This window comes from Leptidea sinapis, chromosome 44 (genome assembly GCF_905404315.1).
Source record: "Leptidea sinapis chromosome 44, ilLepSina1.1, whole genome shotgun sequence".
NCBI lineage: Eukaryota > Metazoa > Arthropoda > Insecta > Lepidoptera > Pieridae > Leptidea > Leptidea sinapis.
Genome location: NC_066308.1, coordinates 1918037 through 1943433, shown reverse-complemented (window position 1 = coordinate 1943433; position 25397 = coordinate 1918037). Strand labels below are relative to the sequence as shown.

At 35.2% G+C, this 25397-nt stretch overlaps 1 protein-coding gene across 5 annotated transcripts in view; it reads left to right on the top strand.

The window, feature by feature from the left end:
* LOC126977166 (actin-binding LIM protein 2) overlaps window positions 1-25397 on the top strand; it is a 166838-nt gene that overhangs the window by 31822 nt on the left and 109619 nt on the right. For 4 of the 5 annotated variants that reach the window (XM_050825862.1, XM_050825861.1, XM_050825860.1 and 1 more), the window contains exon 1: window positions 539-1005. The exons of the other annotated variant lie outside the window; for it this stretch is intronic. In XM_050825862.1, the coding sequence (XP_050681819.1) occupies window positions 801-1005 (205 nt within the window). In that variant the 5' untranslated portion in view covers window positions 539-800. Of the gene's footprint in view, window positions 1-538; window positions 1006-25397 lie in introns of those variants that run through there. 5 annotated transcript variants of the gene reach the window in all.

The window sequence follows — 25397 nt, the reverse complement described above, 5'->3', positions numbered from 1 at the left end:
AAAAAAAAATAAAAATATTGTTTCTTATTGAATTTACCGCTACTTCGTAAAGGGTTGAGCTAATGAGAAGAAGTGGAAATAAACTCATTGCCACTCTTTTAAGTCAAGATGTACATTTTAATTGTTTTACAAATCATTTATCTAAGAATGCACTGCTTATTCTTACTGAAATAAAAGTATAATAATATAACAAATTAAAATATTATTCCTATTTATTTATGCAATCAAGTTCGTAATAATTAGATTATTTTCCAAAATATGTTTAATGATAAGATCGTATTTTTGTCCAATAATTTTTATTACTTTTTAATTGCGGAACGTACATCAATTTATTATCTATGACGTTTGCATCCGAAAGCGATAAGCAATGTAACCTTGGCATCCAACTATTGACGGTGTAGACCAGGCAGTCACGTCTTCGCGAAAAGTATCCGTGGGTTCAACGGCCATAAATCGTCGGTTCCATAAAATGTAGGAAGTCGAGCTTTATTTATAGAAGTTTTGTGCGCGTGCGCAGCGAGGAGGGAAGCTCGAGCATTTGGCGCGGCGGCGGCACTCAGTAGTCAGTACTCCTCGAGACTTCGATTAGGTCGGTTCTCGGTACTGTGCGAACAGAGGGCTTCTCACGTTCGCTCAACGCGAAGGTGTCAGTGATAAAAGCGATATCGTTCCGCCAATTGCGCCGTCTCTGCTCGATATACTATCTAGTGAACAAAATATTGCAATACCCCTATCTCTGAAAACAGACGTAGGGACTCCTATATTTATATCAAGTGAGTGTACTGTGCTTGTGATACGATATGAGACCCAAGGAGGAAGTGAATACGAAGGTACAATCCGGAGCCTTCATCCTCTCCGAGAAGATCGACGACACAAAGTCGAAGAAGAACGAGAAAGAGATGAAGAAGGAAATGAAGAGGCTCGAAAAGGAGAAACAGGAGCGCGAGAAAAGGGAGAAGAAGGCCAGGGAGAAGGAAAAGGAGCGCGAGAAGCAAGCGAAGAAAGGTCAGTTGTAGTTTTAAAATTGTGAAATGTATGTAAAGATTTGATAGCGAGGCGAATCATGATGTCATCTTGCTCAATTATAGAGGTTACTAGAGTCGAGCCCGTGTTCTGGCCGCTGCGGGGCAATTAAATTTTGTCACCAATATTATTTGAGCTATTGCGATTACATCATTTATGACCGTTGCCCTTGGCGAGACCATTCCAAATATTTCACTTGAATACCTCACGGAATTAGTCTTATCGTATCGCCGTGTGATAAACTCCGATACACAATCGCGCTCATACACGAGAATCGCTGAATTCAACAGTACACACGCTGGGAACGTTTCAGATTTGTTTGTAAAAACTGGTTAATGGCCCAATTGAATTTGAACCACTTTTGCCTCGCTTGGGTAGCGATGGACGATCGGACGAAGTCCTTTTTGCTTGTGATTTAATCAGTTCCAGTTTTTGTGTTTTTATCAACGAACTAGCTGATACTCGCGACTTTGTCTGCGTGCACACATGACTAAGCACGTAGTACTTATAATTTATTTTAAACATTATTAACTTAATATTAAATGAAGATATCGTTCTAATCTGATAGATAGATAACAACTGTAAGTAATCTACCAACTATAGTTATCTAAAATTAAGTTTCTTTTTTACCTCCTGAGAAAGTTGGAAAGATATAAAAAATCTAATTAAAATTATCATTTTAAATTATTCTTTCAATTTGATTTCTGAACGACGGGGGCTACATCAACGGAAAATGAAATTGTTGTTTTTATTTAATTCCGAGCGTTTTCATATTTATTCACCTTTTAAACCTTCTCTGGACTTCCACAAATAATTCAAAACCAAGATTGGCCAAATCGGTCCAGCCGTTCTCCAGTTTTAGCAAGACTAACGAACAGCAATTTTTTATATATATATACCTAAATACTAGCTGACCCGACAGACGTTGTTCTGTATATAATCAATAAAATAATGTTTTTATATGAATTTGTCACTAAAATATCATAACATCAAAAATTACTTCGTAAAATATGCATCCTGCTGTCGTAATGAAATTGTTTCACAGCAGAATTGTCAAACCGTCAATAAATTCTCTCATAGAAATTATGTATGGACACATCAAAGGAAAAACAAATTTATTGTTATATATATATATAATGAATCAGACGGTGTGCTTGTAGTTGTAAATAAAATAATTCGCGACACACGCGCAAACACCATCGCTGTTTCTCCGGGAACTGGGAACGTCAAGAGAGGCCTTGTTAATAAAAAAAAAAAACAATATCTACACGTTGTATTGTTGTATTTTTATACGCTTTTTATTTGCTTCACCTGTATGTATATTTGCTCTTTAAACGGCCAGATTTCTTTCAAACTTCGTAGATTTATCGAGGACCGATGACAATACATTAATTTGATAAAATTATTCCATTTTTCAATTTGCAAAATAAGATTGTTGTCAATTTATAAAATGTTCATCTATCGTCTATACGGCAGGAAATGATGTTAATTTGAAATTCCAACCTTAACTTCAAACATTTCAAACTTATCTTTAACCTGTTTATCTAATATTAGGAAGTTTGGAATACCAAAGAGAATTTTGTTCTTTTTAGCGTGTTTTTTAGTTTTTTTTAAACTATAGTATAGCATTATTTTTTAATGCGTTTGTACACGCTAATATCAGACTACAGCGATTTTAATGTGGCTTTTCGTACTATTTAGCTCATAATATTTTGTGTTTGTCTGTTGCCAAAATCAACGGGGCATTGCTCGTTTCAATACTGGAATTGTAAAATGCCTTTTTAATTATAATACTCTTCCGTTGCCAAGTTTTATAAGACATCAACGACTTCATAATAAATATTATATGTTATTTGTCGGGTGTTATTTCCAGATGTTGTTGGACAAGTTATTAATTTTGCGGCTGCTGTGTCACATTTATTAAGAATAAAATGTTTTAATGTTGTTGCGTTGAAGTCTGAATATTACTAAGGATAGCGCCTATTGTTTAGAGTAAATATCTATGATCTACTTTCGAATATATCATATTTCAATTCTTGTCCTAGCGATGAAAAGCAACTTTCGGAGATAAATTCAAAAATATTACGTTAAGTTACTTTTTTCAAATAAATATTTTATATTGTAATACGTAATAGTTTTTCTGTTGTCTGTTCCAGTTTAGTTTTATATAATCGCACATTTTACTTCGATTTTCTTGTTGTAGCGGTTAAAGAATTACTTTTATTGTTGAGTTATCCTATAATTATATATTTTATGAGAAAATGCATATTACGCAAAACTCGCTTAGCCATCAGATTATCTTGGAAACATAAACAAAATAAATTAATTTCGTGCACTGAAATGGTGTCACTCCGCCGTGGCCGTCTAGCAAACGTTTCCTAGAAATCGCCGTCGAGTTTTGAGCTCTTCAACTCCAGAAAACAAAATGAATAGAGTCTCATTATTTGTGAAATGAAATAGTCGAAAGTAGAGCGCGGCAAACTAATTAAAGCGTTGCCTTCGCAATTTACAGCTAGATTTATCACACTATTCAACCATTACAATGTTGAAGTTAAAACCTGTGCTAGTTTTCCTTTCACGAAAACTAATTATCTATAACTATTTAAATAAAACACTTTTAAAGGATTATAACGCGTGTATCTGTAACAGTTTTTACATTAGATTTTTGCGTAAAAGTTACATTTTTATTTTAGTTAACCCGACGTTTCAAGACCTTTCCAGATCTCGTTTTCAGGGGGACTGCAGATGAAATGAGTCAAAGATAGTTTTTTGTCATTATGAAGTTTAGCGCCATTTATTTCCTCGGAGGTAATGTTAATGTATGTGTTTACTGACAGTGTCCTCTTCTTTTTTAATTTAGAGATTATTTTATCTCAGGTGTTAGATAATTTTAGAACATCATCTCTATTGAAATTTGGGTGTTTTTCAATTTCGATGGCTTCACAATGACAACTATGACGAATACTATCTTTGACAGTAATTTTAACTTTGCAGATGAAATGCATCTGCAGTCCCCCTGTAAACAATAACTGGAAAGATCTTGAAACGTCGGGTTAACTAAAATAAAAAAGTAACTTTTACGCAAAAATCTAATGTAAAAACAGTTACAAATACACGCGTTTCAACCCTTTAAAAGTATTTTATTTAAATGTGTAACACTCGCGTGAATCATATAAAATACTATCTATAACTATCTAGGTGTAACTTTAATGCATAAACAGATGCGTCTCTGTAGCGCTCTATTCAATATAGTATACTCAAGCAAACAACAGCTATGCATGTTGTTTAATATTGACATTGGTCATATTATTAAACATGTTCTTTAGCTTGAGTCATTAAGCGTAATTATTGTTCTGCTAGATATATTTTGCCTTGATTAAATATTTTCAAGAATTAAAATTTATAAAGAGACGCTGATGGTGCTTTTAAAATGTTTAAGGATTTAAATGAAATTTGAAAAAACCCGACAATTGCGAGTCAGACTCACACATCGAGGGTTCATATTATTAGGAACCTATACTTATTTTCATTCAAAATAAGCGCTTTAAAATCGTTACTGTAAATTTTTCTATTAAATTACAGAGTCTACCGTATGTTCGGAAAAAGTAGAGCACTGCTGCTGCCGTAGAGAGTGTGCTACATCCAATATATGAATTGCGTTCAAAGTTAAAAGCGTTTTGAATATTTCATTAAAAGTAATAAGGAACAAATTGTATTTAGACATACATTATCCTATATTGGATGCATCAACCATTAGAGCTTGAATTCATTGTATGTGTAAGGATGGTTTGTGAATCATTAATCAAAAAATCTTAGTCATAAATTGAAAACTATCTATCTTAATAGTCAGATAGGTTTTGTTTTTACGTTCACTTAGTAGATTAATTTTTTCACAGCTTCAAAAGACTTGAATATTTCGTTATTTCAACTCGATACCTCCACGCGTTCTCAAGATAAAGGGTCTTGACAGCTAGAAAAACGCACAACAAAGTGATCTTATAAGGTTCCGTTTTTTCCTTTTCTGGTACGGAACCCTAAAAATGAAATCCAAAGAGTCGTTCTTCTGGTTGTATCGATTATTTGTTTACTCATTAACATGACAGTATAAATGACGATCAACGATGTTTGTGTTAGAGTCTTATGTATACATACATATAAATAAAATTGGTGTGTCTGTTTGTAATATTGAAATAACCGTTTTTTACTACATGTATATGAATATATATATATGGTACATACACCAAAATAGTCTGTTTGTTACGGCTAATCAATGAAATGGCTGGACCTATTTTGACGGAACTTTTATTGTCAGGTAGCTGATGTAATTGTTGATGTAATTTTGGAAAAATAAAGTAATGTTGTAATGTTCGAGGAACGGTTTAACTATCGTTTGCTGGGTCACCTAGTTTGCAATAAAATTGATAATAATATCACAACGTGGTCCCAATGCATTTCATCTGTATTATAAACACGCGTCTGAGATTCGGTGCATTAATATTTCGTATGGAAACTGGTTCGCTTCCGTCGGCTCGTTATTGTCTGGGCTCGACTTGAGCCTTAATTGAATTTATTATCATATGAAGTTAATTTACAAAGTTGTGGAGCCGCTCTTAGTTCGCCGAATTTAAAATTTATGAAATTTTATACTGTGAAAGCTTAATTGAAAACTTTTGTTATGCATTATAATGCCTACGTTTAATAGTTTGGTAATATCTTGTTAGTCCTCTGTTCAGTTGATAAATGTTGTATTTGTACAATTATCCTTGAGAACGTCTCGTATTTCCGATTTTATTTCGGTATATATATGTTCATCATCATCTTCATTCTTCGATTGATTGACTTTAACAGTGAAGTTGCTAAAAGTAATTGACGAAGTTGCAAAAAAAATTCACTAAGTCAAGTTTTTATTTTCTTTGACAAATCCAAACTCATACAGGTACAATATCTTCATTTAGGTTAAAACTTCCTACTAATGAATGTCAAAGTCGTATTAATACATTTTACCAGTTACCACCACTACCAGTTGCTTTTTATGAGAAGAAACTCATTGCAGCTATTTGAATTCAACCTTTACAGCTTTATCATTTTTTTTTAAATTAATGTCAATATAATCTTTGGAAAGTGACGTATCAAAATGCTTAAACGCTTCAACTTAGGTACTTGAGTAAATAAAAAAATGTATGTAATAAATTATATGAAAACTTATTTATAAGTGGTACTTTAATACTTTATGCATAAATGATATATAACACTGAGTAGAGGGCAATTCAATATTGAATACAATTTTAAATCGCTAGAGCGTATTCACGTCGTGTCGATATAAAGCGACGCGTGACCGCACATATAAACAGCGCAACGGTACCGCGCACGGATTTACATAATATTGAAGTCTCCACAGTCACGACTTGTGGCTGTGTGCTGTGAACTGCCGGCTCCCGCCCACACACTGCATGCATTGTTTTCGTAGCGCTCGGCCAAGCGTGACGCCGGCTAATTCGCTTTTCTTTACACAAGCGATCATGTGATTTAAGATGTGTGGAGCAGCTTTAATCTTAATATCTTCTTTTACACAACACGTTTTACTGAAATACTTTTTAGGGTTCCGTAGCCAAATGGCAAAAAACGGAACCCTTATAGATTCGTCATGTCTGTCTGTCTGTCCGTCCGTACGTATGTCACAGCCACCTTTTTTTTCTAAACTATAAGAATTATACTATTGAAACTTTCAAAGTGGTAAAATGTGTCCTGTAACTTCTAAAATAGGGGAATGATAAAACTAAAAAAATATATATAATATACATTACAAGAAAGTTCAAATTTTAAATGCACTATTATTAAAACATCGATCAAAGTTACAACGAACTACAATAACTTATATATTAAGTTACTTGCTGCTACGGAACCCTTCATGGGCGAGTCCGACTCGGATTTGGCCTCTTTTTAAAGTAATCGCTAAACAGCGAAGGGAATGAGTTTTGTTAATTTTTAATTGTTTTAACCACAACGTTATGTCTGACTTCATTGTATATCGGATTTCAATATCTTGTAACTGAACAGTCTATCGTGTTAATTTTTTTTTAAAGTGAAAACTAGATTTGGTATATTAATACCTAAGTATTGATTGAGACAGTGGCAGTGGACAGGGCACATAGTTCGACGGACAGATGGCCGTTGGGGCAGTAAAACCCCCACAAGATGGACCGACGATCTGGTCAAGATCGCCAATACGTTGGATGAGGGCAGCGCAGGACCGATAGTCGTGGAAATCTTTGGGGGGGGCCTTTGTCCAGCAGTGGACGTCTTGCGGCTGATGATGATGATTGATTGAGACTGAGCTGGTACCCTCAGTTGTGTAACGCACGTTCGCACGCACGGGTACAGTCGGTTCGAGTCGACTTAGGGAGCCTTGTCAGTCAAAGAAAAATATACCGATAATAGAGTTACACATCTTAAATTTGAAAGATGCAGGACACGATCCCACGGCCTCTCGCGTTCCGTGCGAGCGCTCTTACCACTCAATAATATAGTTACATACAAATATTGCAGATATTATTACTTTAAGACCATAAAATAAGTATTTCTTTTATGAAAATAAGGAATGAGACGAGCAGGACGTTCAGCTGATGGTAATTGATACGCTCTGCCCATTACAATGCAGTGCCGCTCAGGATTCTTGAAGAAGCCAAAAATTCTGAGCGGCACTACAATTGCGATCGTCACCTTGAGACATAAGATGTGAAGTCTCATTTGCCCGGTAATTTCGCTACGGCGCCCTTCAGACCGAAACACAGTAATGTGTATACATTACTGCTTCACGGCAGAAATAGGCGCCTTTGTAGTACACATAATCTAGCCGGCATCCTGTGCAAAGAAGCCTCCCACTGGTCTTATGTCTCAAGGAGACGAGCGCAGTTGTAGTGCCATTCAGAATTTTTGGGGTTTTTCAAGAATCCTGAGTGTCACTGCATTGTAATGGGCAGGCCGTATCAATTACCACGCGCTGAACGTCCTGCTCGTCCTGTCCCTTATTATCATAAAAAAAATTGTACGTATGATTACTTCTCAATTTCCGTAGCCAATCACCTCGCCGATATTTGTTTCATCTCATAACAACTGCCGTATTATAATCTATCTGTGTGTGTGCGTCATTTTCGCTTTTCACTTCTATTTATTTGTCAGCACTTGCAGTATTGCGCCGCTATTTTGGTGCGTCATAACTATATTTATGATAATTTCTATTTTTAGATTACAAAAATCTGCGAGATGTTTGCAAAAACCCAACCTCCTTTTTTAGTACTTAATAACTTATGCAATTCTTGCTATCAGAACTTACTATCTGCATTATTATCTGCATACTATTCCGAATCGAATGGCACCTGGTTCATATTTTTTCAAGGTTGCTGAAAAAGACGTTAACCCAGGCTATGAGCTTTTACTGTCGAGTCCCACATATACCTTCAGTCGCAGCTTAAATCTATCCAACATATGCTATCGCCATCATTTTCGAGAAAAATTCGTTTAACTCCAAGACTGATATCTATAGCGTACATAGACTTGTGCTCAGACTTTACTTACCAACGTAAAACTTAGCTGATACTGAGTGTGATAAAACAAGAACTTCACTTTTGCATTGGGCTGTCTTTGCTTTAGCTCAGCATGATTTCAGATGTTAATTGGCTATACAAACATAATCAAAAAGTCTTAGCACGCTCAATAGACCTCAACGTAAGTTTCTGAAAGTGCAACTTTGATAATTCAATTCAGTGTCCTCGAATACCTCCAACTACCAACTATCATCGAAATAGTCAGAACAGATATCAAATAAATACATTAAAACAAAAGTAGAAGCAATTTAAAAATGGCGTTCAAATGGTTTTAATAATTAATGAATCGCGCATTTACTTGGACAACAGTGTTTTTATAAATCGAGTTGGAATCGAACAGGTTTCACTTTTGCGAAGGTCATGCGTTGATAATGTGTCATGGAGCAACAACCAGCAGTTTTATTGGGACTGGTTGTTTGATAATGCCTCGTTATGTAAATGTTGCCCTCGATTACTAATTGACTTTGTGGTGAGGTAATTGGGCAGTTTGGAAGGTGTTTATTATCAGGAAGTGCACGATAATCACGTAATCTGATATTTTTTATGACAATAAGGGACGAGGCGAGCAGGACGTTCAGCTGTTGGTTGATGATCTTGATAAGCCCGAAATTCTGAGTGACACTATAACTGCGCTCGTCTACTTGAGACATAAGATGTCATGTCTCATTTGCCCAGTAAATTCGCTAGCTCAACGGCGCTCTTCAGACGGAAACACAGTAATGCTTACACATTACTGCTTCACGGCAGAAATACGGCGCCGTTGTGGTACCCATAATCTAGCCGGCCGGCATCCTGTCCAGAGGAGCCTCCCACTGATGTGATATCTGAAAGAAGTTATGTTTATTGATTTTCTTGAGGCAATTCAAATAAATCTCTGTTGAATGTTTTTTTTGAGGCGCAATCAAACAAAATCTATTTAACGTATCGTGATTGCACTATAACGATTCGGTTTTTCTGTCGTCATGCAGTGCAATCATTATTGCTATTCTGGCTTCACTCCTGTGAATGGGGTTCGGCTTGTGGCCGGCGGTAATCCCATAGGAACTGGTGAACCGTGCATTCGTTTGTCCTTAAATTCAATATAGTTAAAGATTTCCACTACTTTCATGAAGTTTTTGTCCCGCGACAAAAGCTACGTTCACCGATTTCGGCCTTTAACGAACGAATGTAGAGATACAGTGGAGCTATATTTGTTGCCGATACTTTACTCGTGTGTCCATCGGGGCTTCAATTCACGGGCGAGTGCATAACCGACATAATACTGCTACATAGCTCGACGGACAGATGGCCGTTGGGGCATTAAAGTACCGTAAAGTACACACTATATCCATTTTAATTCTTTAAACCAGGACTTAGGAGAACCAAAGTCGAAACTAAAGTGGCAGTGGGCAAGGCAGTTCGGGGGACAAATGGCCGTTGGGGCAGTAAAGTCCTCGTATGGCGACTATGTACCGAAAGACGTAGTGTTGGTAGGCCCCCCGTAAGATAGACTGACGATCTGGTCAGGATCGCCTGAATAAATCAGCGCAGGACCGATTGTCATGGCGATCATTGATCTTGCCCGTTCTTCTCAACTTTCTCGCATAACCTTTCCGAATGGGTGGAAGAAGATTATTTGAATTTACTATAGTTCCGGGTTCAAAGTCCAAGTTGTAATTTGAATCGCCTATTATGGTACCGGCTGTGCTTGCAGTGGTATTAACAATGAGCTATCTATCCTCAGCGTGGAACAAAGCGCCTGTATCTCAATCCACACGCCCTTTGTGATCTGACCCGGCCGTATCATTGTGTACACTAATTACTAATTGCTCCGCTACAACTTAATAGAATACAGCGCTATCCGATACGAATTATCATTGTCTCCTCGTCTTGTGAGTGGAAGTGATTACTGTTTACTATACAACTGTTATTATACATCTTAATATCAGTAAGCCTGTTATGAAAAGTTTAGATCCTCATTTGAGAATAATCTACTAATAGAGTATTGTGAAAATTGATAGTTTTAAACGGAGAAGAAGCGAGCAAAGAGCTTAATTTAAAAATATAATAGAACAACTCTAAGCCGGTTTATTTATCCAAATACATATTATTTCTCTCTTTTTCTTATACAATATGTCTGTTACGTCGCTAGTTTTAGGATCGTATATTATTACTAGCTGCCCAGACAGACGTTGTTCTGTAGATAGTAAAAAAAATACTGTTTTTTTAGGAATTTGCCAATAATATTTTAAAACATCAAGAATTATTTCGTAAAAAATGCTCCCTGTTGTTATACTGAAATTGTTTAACTACGGAACTGTCAAACCATGCGTCACTTAATTCTCTCATACAGAATATGTCCATACAAAACAAATATTGAAAATAAAAATAATTAAGAGTCCTAAATCGAAGTAAAAACTATCCTATCTCTCAAGTTGGATCGAACTGCACATGGTGTGCGAATTTTATTATAATCGGTTAAGTGGTTTAGGAGTCCATTGAGGACAAACATTGTGACACGAGATTAAGATATTTGCAAGAACCTTTCTACAAGGTGAAGTCCTCCTCCAAGAATTGCGAGTCTTCTCTTGTTTGTGCTAGCTGAAACCAATTACTATCAGCCAATTGAATAATTTCGTCTACCCATCTAGCATAGGGTCTGCTTCTTCTTTAATTATTATTGTATCTTAAATACTTAATCTGTTTCTGCTCAACATGCTGTATATACAGTATAAACCCTCGTGGACTTGCAGCCTATTATAATTGTAGTCAGCTGATAGTTTTTTTGTAGGGACGGTATTTGTTGTAATTCTGTTGTATGTGTCAATTAATAGTATATTCCCATTATCATTATATATATATATATTTCTACACGAGAACCTCTATTAGTTATCTCAAATTACAACAGGCTAAGATACTCCTTATTAATGGGCGATATGCCACTGGAAGTCTTATCAAAGACGTTACAAACGGTTTGTACATTAGCAAGATGAAATAAGCTTAAATGCTTATTTGGTGCATATAAGTTGATATTGACTTAAATTGTCCGGTTCGTAATATTAAAACCTTGGTCTTTTTCGTAAATTTCGTTCTTAGCCAACCTATAGCTCTATATTCGGCGAAAGGAATATTCCTTCCCAAATTCAAGTCTCTAAACTTTGTTTCCTAACGGGCGTTCCCAGTATTCAGTCTATCTCTTACTTGAGCTAAAAATCGTATCTATCGTTGACTTTTCTGTCCCAATTAACTTATCGAAGTTAACTCACCTTATCCGTACACGCTGTCAACGGGACGACGTATATCTTACCAGCGATAAAAATTGCAATTCACGCGTCCCAATATAAGGCGATAAGAATGACTTATGGGGTATATTGGGACAGCTTCAGATTATTGACAGTAGAAGGTAATAATGTATCTCTTTCTGTAGATAGTATATTGGGCACGGCTGTTATAGTGTTATCCTTAAGAGATAGACGTATACCATCGCGGACTTTTCTGTAGACCTATATAAGATACATAATTCCATGATACATTCTTTTTGTCATATGTCGAAGGGCTTAGGCAGCGTTTTCTTTTAAAGCTCCCAGGCGCGGCGGATTATTTTTTCCGACACCTCCAACAAATATCGTTAATGTATATAAAACTTTCAACAAAAACTCAACAAATTCTAAACTAAAATCTTTCTCGAGAACCACGCTATCTACGGTAATGTATACAAAACTTTCAACAAAAACTCAACAAATTCTAAACTAAAATCTTTCTCGAGAACCACGCTATCTACGGGTGGAAACAGAATGAAGATCGGTGCAGTAGTTTTTGAGTTTATCGCGAACAGACAGACGCGGAAGAGGACTTTGTCTTATAATATGTAGTGATTTGAATTAATCAATTGGAGTGCAGTACTTGGTGATGACATGAGATAATTTCAGCTCATGTCGCGAGAGATAATGTTCGTAAGTCGCGTGCGAAAGAATCTCGAGTGAGCTCGAAAACGAAATTAGTCACTTGTTTGTATGAGGGCATTTCTATTTGAGTCTATTTACGTGACTCTTTAAGATGAAGCACGTATGACAAATTTGCTTAATGATAATAAAATATGCGTTAACAATTTGGTGTGTAGTTAGTAAAAACCTATCGCACACATCCAAGCTTTTTTTCTAAAATCATCTATATAGATAGACTGTAACAGCTGTGAAAAAGTCGAAAAAAATTGAGATTGACAGCTAACCTCTATTTTGAGCAATGCATGCACACTAAGAGCGCTTTCGCACTACGTCCGATCCGTACCCATCAAAACACGGTCACTTTGTGACATACAAATCGCGAGTGTAAGACGTAGCTTATCACGCACACTAAAGTAATAATAATGGCCTGTTTTCATCGGTTGTCTAGCAACAAGAGGCTCTATAATTTATCTAAGCTTACCCCTTTGATATAAAAACGCTTTTGTTGGAGTTCACTTTTATTGTTCGTGTTTGTGTTCTAACTTTTTATTTTAAGTTATTTGCAGTGAGTGTAAAAGAAAATGAAATAAAAGAGTATTATTATTAACGTCATGCTCTTTAAACTGAATGATGAATGTTGCATAATCCGAAATATATATATCCAAACGCTGGAGTGCCCCAAGGCTGTGGACTCCTGATCTGATCTCCCACACTGTTTCTTCTGCATATCACTGATAAGTTGGACACCTCCAACATACATTGCTATGCAGACGACAGCACTGGTGATACCGTATACACGGGCTATGCAGGTGTCTCTCGGGAAATCGTCAACCAGGGCCGGGAGAAACTTGTGTCTTCTATCGAGTCCTCTCTTGAGAAGGTCACGGAAAGGGGTAAATTCTGCCTTGTCCAATTTAACTATATACATGAGACAAATAGTATATTACGCACCTAGGGAGAATATTCGGCGTGACAATCGCGGGTGGCAATGTCCTACTTATCTCACGTGGTGCGTATACGATTTTTTTCCCCCACCCGGATGAAAAGCTCGCATTTAGTCCCTTTTGTCTTGCCGGGAGAGAATCGGCCACTTTTGTCCCTCGTACCAGGGTCTAAAAGACAGCTTTTCATCGAGGTGGGAAAATAAATATATATATATATATATATGTATATATATATATAAAAATATACGATTCTCACATATATATATATATATATGTGAGAATCGTATATTTTGTAATCAAGTCCATCTATGTCTGTTGTGTTTTTACACCGTCGCTCGTCAAATGACAGTCCTTCTAGTTGCTAACTGTACCGCTGATGCGAAATAGATGTGTTAACACCTGCCTTATGTCATCAATCATAGGATAACGAGGTATTCCACTGGTTCGTCTGATGAATTAACTGTTATTATAATAATATTAGTAGTTGCTTCACATTTCACAGCGACTAACTCGAAAATGCAATGATACAATCTTAGATATAAATTACTAGCTTTTACCGAGACGTCCGCGTTGAATAGATACTTTGGGCATTTATTTTTTATCTTTTATTTATTTATTTATTAAGGCTTACCAACTAGATACATAATTTTACATATACGAAAAGGTAAACATTAATAAGTGTTACTATTTACATATCTAAATTAAAGTTATGCACATCGTTACTAAACTAAAAAACTAATGCTAAAAACAAATTGGAAAAATAACAATAATGAAATTACTACTAATACTAATACTACATAGTTACTAATCTATATTTAAGCCTTTTAATGACAAGGACACCTGTTTTTTATAAAAGTTAATATTTGAAAATACATCGATGTTATCATCTAATTTAAATATTTTATTATAGCTTATACATGTGAGTTGAATGGGAGAGTTTAATCCGTAGTTATTTCTATAAAATTTAATAAATATTGGGGAATAAGTTCCTATTCGACAATTAAATGACGGTACACAAATGCCAATATTTTGAAGAATATCTGGACAGTCTATTAGGTTGTTTATAAGTTTGTAAATAAAAATCAACTGGGCCGCCTTTCTACGCATTTCCAGGGAATCAATTTCAAGATTAATTAGCCTTTTTTGGTAATCATAAATATGATAGGTTTTATTGATATAACTGAGTCTAGACACGATTTTTTTCTGCACTGTATACACATTCGAGCTATGTATTTTTTGTAGTATGGACACCAAATTACTGAGTTATATTCAAGGATAGGTCTCACTAAAGAATTAAACAGTATTTTTAGCGACTCAGTGGATTTAAAGTCTCGAGTATTTCGAAAAATAACACCAAGCATTTTATGACTTTTTTGTGCAATTTTATCAATGTGGCTGCTAAAACTAAGTTCATTGTCTATAATTACGCCTAGATCTTTAATTTCATCAGTATTTTTAATCAAAACGCCATCTATATTATACGTGGTTTTAAACTTTATATGCTTCCTTGATATTTTTAAATTATTGCATTTATTTTGTTAAGCTGCATAAGGTTTGTAGCGCACCAAAGTGACACACGATCGATATCATTTTGTAGCTTAGTTTGATCAAGACGGCAATTCACTGTTCGATATATTTTTAGATCATCAGCATATAATTCATAACTAGAATCAATAATATTTTTTGAAATATCGTTAATAAAAAGTGTGAAAAGTAACGGGCGCAAATGAGAGCCTTGGGGGACACCAGAAAGTTGCTGAAATTCATTGGAATGATATCCACTGAGTTTGACAACCAGTGGTCGATGTGATAAGTAAGATTTTAACCACGCTAGAATTTGTTTCGGAATTGTGTATATATTTTTAAGCTTTTTTAGTAATATGCAGTGATCAACTTTGTCAAATGCCTTACTAAAATCAGTATAAATTACGTCAACCTCATTTCCATCGCTTATATTATCTATAATTGATCCAGTAAAATTTAACAAATTTGTAAGAGTGGATCGATTTTTTACGAAACCGTGTTGTTTTTCCGTAATTAGATGTTTAGTTTGCCACGAAATGTGTGGATAAATAAGCGATTCAAATATTTTTGCAGGGGTGGACAAGACAGTGATAGGCCTATAATTTTTAATATCACATTTGTTGCCCTGTTTAAAATTTGGTACTACTAGACCTCGCTTCCATTCCGTCGGAAAGAATGAATTGTCTAGAGATGCATTGTAAATGGCTGTTAGTGGCAACGAGAGTTCAGCTGCACAACTTTTGTAAAATATAGAGGGTATACCATCAATACCAGCTCCTTCATTTTTATCAAGTAAAATTAATTTACGTTTTACCTCTTCAGTTTTAATTTGTAATTTGTTATAATCGTTTTTAAAATTAGTTCTTAATAAGCTATTTGACGTAAATGAAGAAGATAGTGGTTTTATATAAACCGAAGAAAAATTTAAGATACTATTACCAGTGCGAGAATCTTTTGCACAGGATGCCGGCTAGATTATGGGTACCACAACGGCGCCAATCTCTGCCGTGAAACAGTAATATGCGTTACTGTGTTTTGGTGTGAAAGGCGCCGTAGCTAGTGATATTACTGGGCAGATGAGACTTAACATCTTATGTCTCAAGGTGACGAGCGCAGTTATGTCTTATCGAGTTTATCTTCGATAATGACGAATTTCCATAAAAACAGCCATCCTCTATTTCAACCCCTGCATTCATTTTTTTACGATAAATGGTAGCCTATGTCCTTTTTCAAGCTCTATTCTATCTCTGTACTAAATTTTATTAAAAATCGGTCCCGTGGTTTAGGCGTGAAAGATTAACAAACAAACCTACATTTACATTTATAATATTAAGTAGGGATACGTCTAGATAGAGCTTCTTACTGCTAGACAACTGATGAAAACAGGCCAGATTTATTACTAGATTGTGTGTGACAAGCTATTTCGCTCGCGATTTGTATGTCACTCTGTGTTAGTGTGCGTGTATTGCTCAAAATAGAGGTTAAATTTTTTTCGACGTTTTCACAGTTGTCACTAGTCAATCTAGACGTATTTTAAAGGATTATTTCAATATAGTTTTGGGGAAATGTTAGAGCAGGTGGATTTAAGTCCACTCCAAAGACGATATTGCTTTATCTTTTTAGATGTGGTGTCTTCATAAGTGAATTTGCTAGATGCTGTCATAACCATAATGTTAACACCAGGAACTGACGTAAACTTATAATGCCTACTACTCGTTTAAGTCGAGTAAGTAAGTCTTTCGTGGAGCAATGTATATGCTTTTACAACAAGATCCCGGATAATGTTCAAAACAATAGTATTACGTTGCTCAAAAGAATTGTTAAAAAACGTTTGTGTGGTATACCACAATCATTTATTTTATAGTAACCTATAGGTTACTATAAAATAAATGATTTAGTAACCTTATTATAGTAACCTATAGGTTACTATAAAATAAATGATTTTCTTAATGATAACACAGATTGAGAATAGATCGACCGCCTTCAGGGGACTAAATAATAAGTTTAATTGTACGATATTACTTTGTAACCATATTTTTTATGAAAACAAAAGCCCACTGAGTTTGTAGCGCCCGTTCTTCTCAGGTCTGAGGCATTCTATTAGTAATGGGTAGTAGTTTTTGACTTTCAATAAGTGATGTCACACCCTTTTTTGAATAAAAATATTTGAATTTGAATCTCTTAAAAGGCATTATAACTGAGGCCTTAGAACACTAACAAATGTGCGATAAACTGACAGAGACCTGGTGACATTGACACAATTCCATGAGCTAACTCTTCGTGTGAGGACAAACGGAACTCTTTATAATTTTAATGGTGACATAAAGTATGATTTATATGACGGCCGCTGACTTGGCCCACGGTATCCACGTCCCCGGTACACATTGAGAGTGTGATGATCCCGGGATGTTTGGGGACTATTTTCGGGTGGCACGCGGATAAGAGGGTTCCACGGTTATTATTAGAGTTAAGGGGTCGCAAGCGTGGGGGAAGGGAATGACGTATTAAATCAAATGGTTTGGTGGAATGGTATAAAACAGCCAACTCTGTCGTTTATCCCGGAAACAGCTCTACGTACTGGCCACTTTTGGTAATCCTTAAAATCTAAACAATTTGTTTCTTTTTATTGATATCACTTTAAAAATAACATATTATTTAGATTCGAAAGAGCGACATCTCAAGTCAATTTCATAATATGCAAATATTGGGGTTGAGTTATCAACTGTAAATTAGATCCTGTAGATGAAGTCACAGCCTGAGAGTTGAACAAGACATACCGAGATTAACGAACCATGTGTCGATAGAACGGTTTGCTCAGTTGGTAAAAGCGCTCGGATGGAACCCGAGAGGTTGCAGGTTCAGGTACCGCATCGTTAACGTCAACTACATTCCGTAAATCTTTGACGTAGTTACAAAGTCGCTATTGGATTTAAAATGCAGTTCTGTTTGAGTAACTCTATCGTAATCAATATCCTATTTCGCCATCCATTGCCACGGGCGAATCAACAGACGCAATAAACCTAGATCTTGGAATTTTAGCTTCTTTTTTCAAGCCGACGACGAAGCCAAGGGACGAGACGAGCAGGACGTTCAGCTGATGGTAATTGATACGCCCTGACCATTAGTAATGTAGTGCCGCTCAAGATTCGTGGAAATCACTAAAATTCTGAGTAGCACTACAATTTTGCGGTCGTCTCCTTGAGTCATAATATGTTAAGTCTCATTTGCCCAGTAATTTCACTAGGTGCGGCGCCCTACAGAACGAAACACAATAATGCTTACACAATACTGCTTCACGGCAGAAATAGGCGCCGTTGTGGTACCCTTATGGGATTATTCTAGCCGGCATCCGGTGCAAAGGAGCCAACCACTGGTGAGCCTGAGGTGGCCGCGCTTTAAGGGATTTCACAGGGACACCACGGTGAAGTATATCCCAAAACCATTATCTCGTCACTACTCATTTGTTTTTATTTGTTTTCTTTGTGTCACCTAAGTTTTTAAATTTAGATTAAATTCTTTCAACCTTTACGGCAGTCAACATTATAATAATGAGATAAAAGAAGAACAAAAAAGAGAGAACTCCTTGCAACAATGCCTTAAAATTCAAGGCTTACACCACTTGAAATATCATTATCTATGCGTTTTTTCATTTAATTAACTTCAGGCCAAAAAACAGCTCGTGAATAGAAGTAGGAGTTCCATGACCTGTCTTTATCGCAAAATATATATACAAAATAGTTTCTAAGGTCTATTATACGATATCGTACTTAAATCTAAAAGAAATAATGACATAATGACATATAGCCAAAATTCTCAATCATGTTTGGGCTTCGTCGCCAAAGTGAAAACCATTCAATTATTATGTTTATAAATATCGTGTGCCTGTAAGCTGAACCCTTTCCCACCTCGCGGCAATTCGGATTCGTACCTCCATCGGAATTTTGTATTATTACATGATTGCTTTGAATAACACCACGTGTTAACCAAAACCAGACGTGATGTAGTGATGTGTTAAATTACAATTGTATCATCGAGTTAATTTAGCGTCAAACTTGCCTAGGCCCCCGACACGTTGAGATATATATTATCGAAGTGAAGCCTCTTTAGAATCTTTGTGATTTGGAACTCGATGAAACGAAAATGCGAGACGATAGAGACACAAACAGGTAAATGTATAGGATTCAGCCGACGAGAGAATGAGACAGACACATAAATTAGATAAATAGATAGGAAGCATTATTGAGTGTTTTGGTACCAGGCGATTATAGTTGTAGAAGAAATTGTCTTATGTACGACGCGAGTAATGTCTTTCATAGCGGTTGAAATCATGTGTCATCCTAGCAACCTAGTACCAGGACTTCATATGCAGTTAAGAGGTTCATTTCAAAATTATGATACAAGTGCTGACGCGTTGTTGTTGTTCGTTAGTGGTCGCTTTGTGGTCTGCTTCATATGCCCTCCACTCGCGTTTACCAAGGTGGGAGTTTGCTTGGGTCTCAGCGTTGTACGTGTCTTAATACGTGTTTGTGCGCGCATGTGTGTGTGCAGCAAAGCATGAGAAAAGGCATCACAACAACCGTGGTGTTTTGTATACGTTTACGTATTATATGTTTCTAGAGATCTTTCATCATTTTTATAATAAAATTCTTCGTCATTTTTGAAGGTTTCACTTCTGTTGTTCATGAATGGTTTTTTTTAATATTCCTACCAGCTGCACCATGGTTAGCTGAGTAAAACATTTACAACGAGAGTGTACATGTTTTAGTTTTGTAATATATTATTGTCCCGTTAGAGTTGTATGTTCATATGAAACTTACTTCTGGTCGGTTATCGTGGTCACTCGAGAACTGTACAAAGTTTTTGTACCCTCATATTATCTTATTTTTTTTAATCCCTTCAAAGAGTGTACAAAGTTCGATGGAATAGTTAAATTGATTTGTTTTTTTTTAAAGTGTTAAACACTCACTTTTGGGACGAATTAAACATATTAAATTTGAATACAAAATTTATGAACGATGCAGGACTCGAACCCGCGACCTCTCGCTATGAAGCCATAACTTGAGAGTTGAACAAGACATATCATGATTTATGAACGTGACGTCTCTCGAACGCTTGGCTCAGTGCAAGAGCGCTCGCACGGAACACGAGAGGTCGCGTGTTCGAGTGCCGCATGCGTTAGTTAGTTAGTGTAGTTAAATTAAAACATCACCAAATCACCTTGAAATATATAATATCATATTTAGTTTAAGGCTATTATTAAATATAAACACGATAGATAAAGATTGTTGTCGTGAAGTGTCCACGTTGCAGCGATAAGGTATCATCGACTATCGACATTCAAGTGACACTCGCGACTTACGAAACGCAGCCGAGTGATTTATGCTCGAAATCGGAACTGCTGAATATAATTGTGTCTTCAAACCTCACATTGTAGGAAAAAATTATTCACACATTTTTATTTTTCTTATGGCGCGTTTGCGAAAAAAAAAGGAGTGACTTTTTTGCGGGTCGCGAATATCTAATAAATCTCAAAAGTATAGTGTAAAATTTAAAACAAAGTGACATTGTCAATACAAAATATTAGAAACCTGTTCTATCAAGACGTTTGTATTAAAAAAAACTACGTTTATAAAAACCGACTTCAAAAACTAAAAATTTGCAAACCTGATAAATACTTTTAATATTAATAAAACACTATTTATTTGTATGAGGTTTGCATAAGAGGTGTATAAATTTAAATCTTTCTAAAGTTATTTTATACTTTTTAGTTTATGAAGTCGGTTTTTTTTAATATAGTTTTTTTTTTACTTTTTAGTGTCTGTTCTGTAAACTGCAGTACGTTTTTTCTCGATTAAATCAGGACAGATACGATATTTCGTTGCTTTATTTGTGTGTTTTTAGACAAGTTTTGTGGTGAAAGTATAGCATTTGGAGCTATGAACACTACTTAATCCTGTTACACATATCCTTAAGTTTTATTTGTAGGTTGCTAATGCTTGCTGTTGGTTATAGTTAACACTGCCGAGCCTTTTTGAACTACCACTTTTCTTTGAAGTTAAACAAGTTTTTTGGCATGGCGTGACGCATTTTTTGGTACTTCTCTCAGAAAAGTTATTCTTATAGCTTGTACTTTTTTGTGTAGGTTCATTTATTCAGATTAGTAGTGAATAACGAGGATTGTAGGCATATAAACTGTTTTCCACCCAAGAATTTTGAAAATATTGGCTTTGTTACATAGATGGCGGGCCGGCAGCCGTGAACTCATATCGCTCAAGGTCGCTGGCATTTAGTGTCGCCTTAAATAGTCATTTCTTAAGAAGCTATGAGTAGGCCTACGACAGGAGCCGCGACAAACTCCAAAAAACTGTTTGTCACGTACTTGTAAGATAATGAAAAATCATGAAGAATCATCAAAGGATAGAAATTTTTGTCTTCCAGTTTAGGCACCAAATTCTCTATGTAGATTCTAGAATACCCCGTCATAACACTTTGTAATCGTTTCCATTGTTCTAATATAGGCAATTATAAAGCAAATAAAACATTTGAAATAATATGTTCAACAATTATGTTGTGTGATTCTCTCATACTATGTCTATATTGTCTGCTCAGAGCCGGTCGTTCGGTCAAGGTTAAGATGACGTCATTCGCTTTGCAGCTTGATGCCTTCGCCTCGTGTGTTTCACATTTTTTGTTGCTTCGTTTTTGTGTCTCGATCAGTTTACTAGAATTTTCCTTTCAATTTTATATTAACACACGAGTTTACGGCCGCCAACTCGACTGCATGCAGTTCGAACTGGTTCCCCGTTGTGAAAATTATCGTACTTATGTGTTTAACTTGAAAACTTAATAGATTCCTGCCATACCAGGGTGTGATTTGTGTTTCATGTCATAGCCGCAACTTGACTATGAAGCGAAATTTAAATTCAAATGTTTTTATTTCAAATAGGATATATAATACTTAATAATAAAAGATGAGTAAAATCTTCAAAGAAATTCAAATTCAAATATTTTTATTCATGACTAGCTGACCCGACAGACGTTGTTCTGTATATAATAAATAAAATAATGTTTTTATATGAATTTGTCAATAATATATCATAACATCAAAAATTACTTCGTAAAATATGCACCCTGCTGTCGTAATGAAATTGTTTCACAGCAGAACTGTCAAATCGTGCGTCAATAAATTCTCTCATAGAAATTATGTATGGAAAAACAAATTTATTGTTTTTATTTAATTTAGCAAGATTTTTATTCACCTTTTAAACCTTCCCTGGACTTCCACAAATAATTCAAGACCAAAATTTGCCAAAGCGGTCCAGCCGTTCTCGAGTTTTAGCGAGACTAACGAACAGCAATTCATTTTTATATAATATATAGATAGGATATATAATACTTATAATAAAAGATAAATATAATACTTAATAATTAAAGATAAACAAAATCTTCAATGAAATTCAAATTCAAATATTTTTATTCAAGATAGGATATAATATAACTTATTGAAACTTAATTTAATATATTATTTCTTTAATTTTTTTTTATTCAAATCTGCATTTAAATTACTTATGCTGATGAAGTATGATAGTCAGAATATATACCACTGATTCGGAAGACAATCCCTCTTTATTTGTTGATGTGCGACAAACAAAATTTATAATGACGTAATGAATGTTATCTTTTCATATAGACAGATATATCATAAATAATACATTTAATAAAAGGCATAAAAGTCATTTATTTTCTCAAAATAGATTGTATTTAGAATTCTTGTTGATGTCATTTCTAAAATACTAGATACTACTACCGCTTCGGAAACAAACTCTGAGAGAGAAGAAGCGGCGCAAGAAACTCTTCCAGCATTCTTTTTTTGCGCTCTATTTAATAAAATATATGCTATAATATAATCATAATCTAGTCTTAGGCTGTCCGATCACTTAGATATTCAGCTGTGGAGTAGTAGGATTTACTAGAGCCATTTTTTAATAAAAAATTTAAATTTATTTATAGATAATGCCTGAACAGTGGCTGGGACTGACTTTATTATAAAAGTGTATGTATACATTTACCATTTACCCTTAAAGCTATTATGTATTTTATTTCATTTAAATACAAACACAGAAACTTATAATTGTATAGATAATGACTTTATCATAATATAAATGTTTATACGTTTCCTTATTCTTAATAGACTACATTTCACATCGTGTTAACTGTATGTTATTCCGTGTTGTTATGACTTTCACTTTTCAATGATTCAATGTACGGATTAAACGTGACGTAACACGTTATAGTTAATGTGTTATTGTATCGCCCACGATCTATGACCGCTGAGAAACCCAAAAATTCTGAACGGCACTACCTTCGCGCTCGTCACCTTGATACATAACACGTTAAGTCTAATTTGTCCAGTAAGTTCGCTGGCTACGGCGCCCTTCAGACCGTAACACAATAATGCTTACACATTACTGCTTCACGGCTTAAATAGGCGCCGTTGTTTTAGCCATAATCTAGCCGGCATCCTGTGCAAAGAAGCCTCGTACTGGTATAATTAGAAAAGCCTCTTGTTAATATTCAAGTTTTTATGAACAGATTGTTATTTTCAAGTCACATCTCTTACTTATGGGATTAAATATACCAATTTTACTCGTGCCTTAATTCATGGAAGATGCGGGATTCAAACCTGCGCCTCTCGGGTCCCGTCTGAGTATTCAATAATAATTATACTAATCAATCACCTTACATTTGGCGCGTGCAAAAAAAAAACTTGCGCGTCATTTTCCATCATTGTCATATTTTGTTTGAACGACATATGCAATGTATACAATACATGTGTGCTTTTTCATCGGAAGTGTGTTGTAAAAGTATAAAAGTAACTACCATCAGCTGATCGTCCTGCTCGTCTCGTCCTTTATTGTCATAAAGAAAAGGCTTAATAACTCGACATCCTGTAGTAAATAGACAAATAGAGACATCTGACAGACTGACAGACAGGCGTAACCGTATCATAATGAAATGAAATGAAAAAATGAAAAATGTTAATTTGAAACGTGTAGTACACATAAATATACAAATAACTTTAAATAGTACTTATAAAGGAGACAAACACTAAACAAACAAAATCTGTTAGATGCAAAAATGGTCCCAACTATGTTTGCTGACCGTGTGAAAACCAACGCTAGTCTTCCGTGCCATTTGGTGACGTCACGCTGAATACATAATTTAAAATAAAACAAAAGTTAAATGTTAATGATAATAATATCCGGACGACCGAGCCTTGCTCGGATTTTTAAGAATGTACAAAACTTGAACCAAAAAAAATTATAGGATTTCTGGATCCGAATTCTGAGCTATTACAGCTTGTATATAATGACGATATTTTTATTCTAATGTTATTGTATTGTTCTATTGAAACCTACCTAGATTGATTTATCGCCCCCGAAACTACCTGTATACTAAATTTTATGAAAACCGTTGGAGCCGTTTCAGAGATTCAGATTATATATACAAGAATTGCTCGTTTAAAGATATAAGATATGTTTTAGTTGACAAAGGCTATTATTGTTGGTACCCACAAGAGACTTTGTAATGATTTGTGATGTACATTGGTGTAATTCAATGCATTGTGCATTTCGATAGCCTTACAAATGAGGTAATGACAGCATTGTCAAGTGATCGGTTTGAGGATGAGGATGTTGAAGGCGAACCACTTGGAATGCACTTGTGTATGTAACTAATTTATTGGAATGTATTGTAGATACATTGCAGCTTTTATTGAAGTTATCTTTCTTTAGGCGCGTTATGAAAAAATAATGAGAGTGAAAGTTTCTGACGTTTGCGACATTCTTTATTTTTTTTTGGTTTCTTCGTCCATTATTAGGACAGGCAAAGGGATCAAAAGTTCTGTACAAGCCCTTTTAGTTATTTAATAATTAACTGTCAATTCCATTGTTGCAAGATTCTTACAATATAGTTCTTTCTACAATCGTAGAATAGCACGAGGCATAAATAATTTTAAGGATTTTTGCTTTGCTAGGCCAAAGAAGTATAACTTCTTGCGTGCATACATAAGTACACACACACTTTTTTGTGTCTTGTGACCATATTTAACGTCAATAATGTAATACATTAAGAAGTAATTGTGGTTGATGGATTATTAGTAGAAAACGTATGTAGGCGCCATGAACTTAGTAATATACTAGCGTAATAGACAAACACTCACCTCATTACGGCGAGACTAAATTTAAAATGTTCATGTGTGATAGTTTTACAGATGTGTTAGTGAGTTAGTGAAGTATGTAGTATTTTGCTTTTGGTCAATCCCAATGACAAATATTGATAAACGGCGTCATATTTTATTGACTTACACATATTATTTT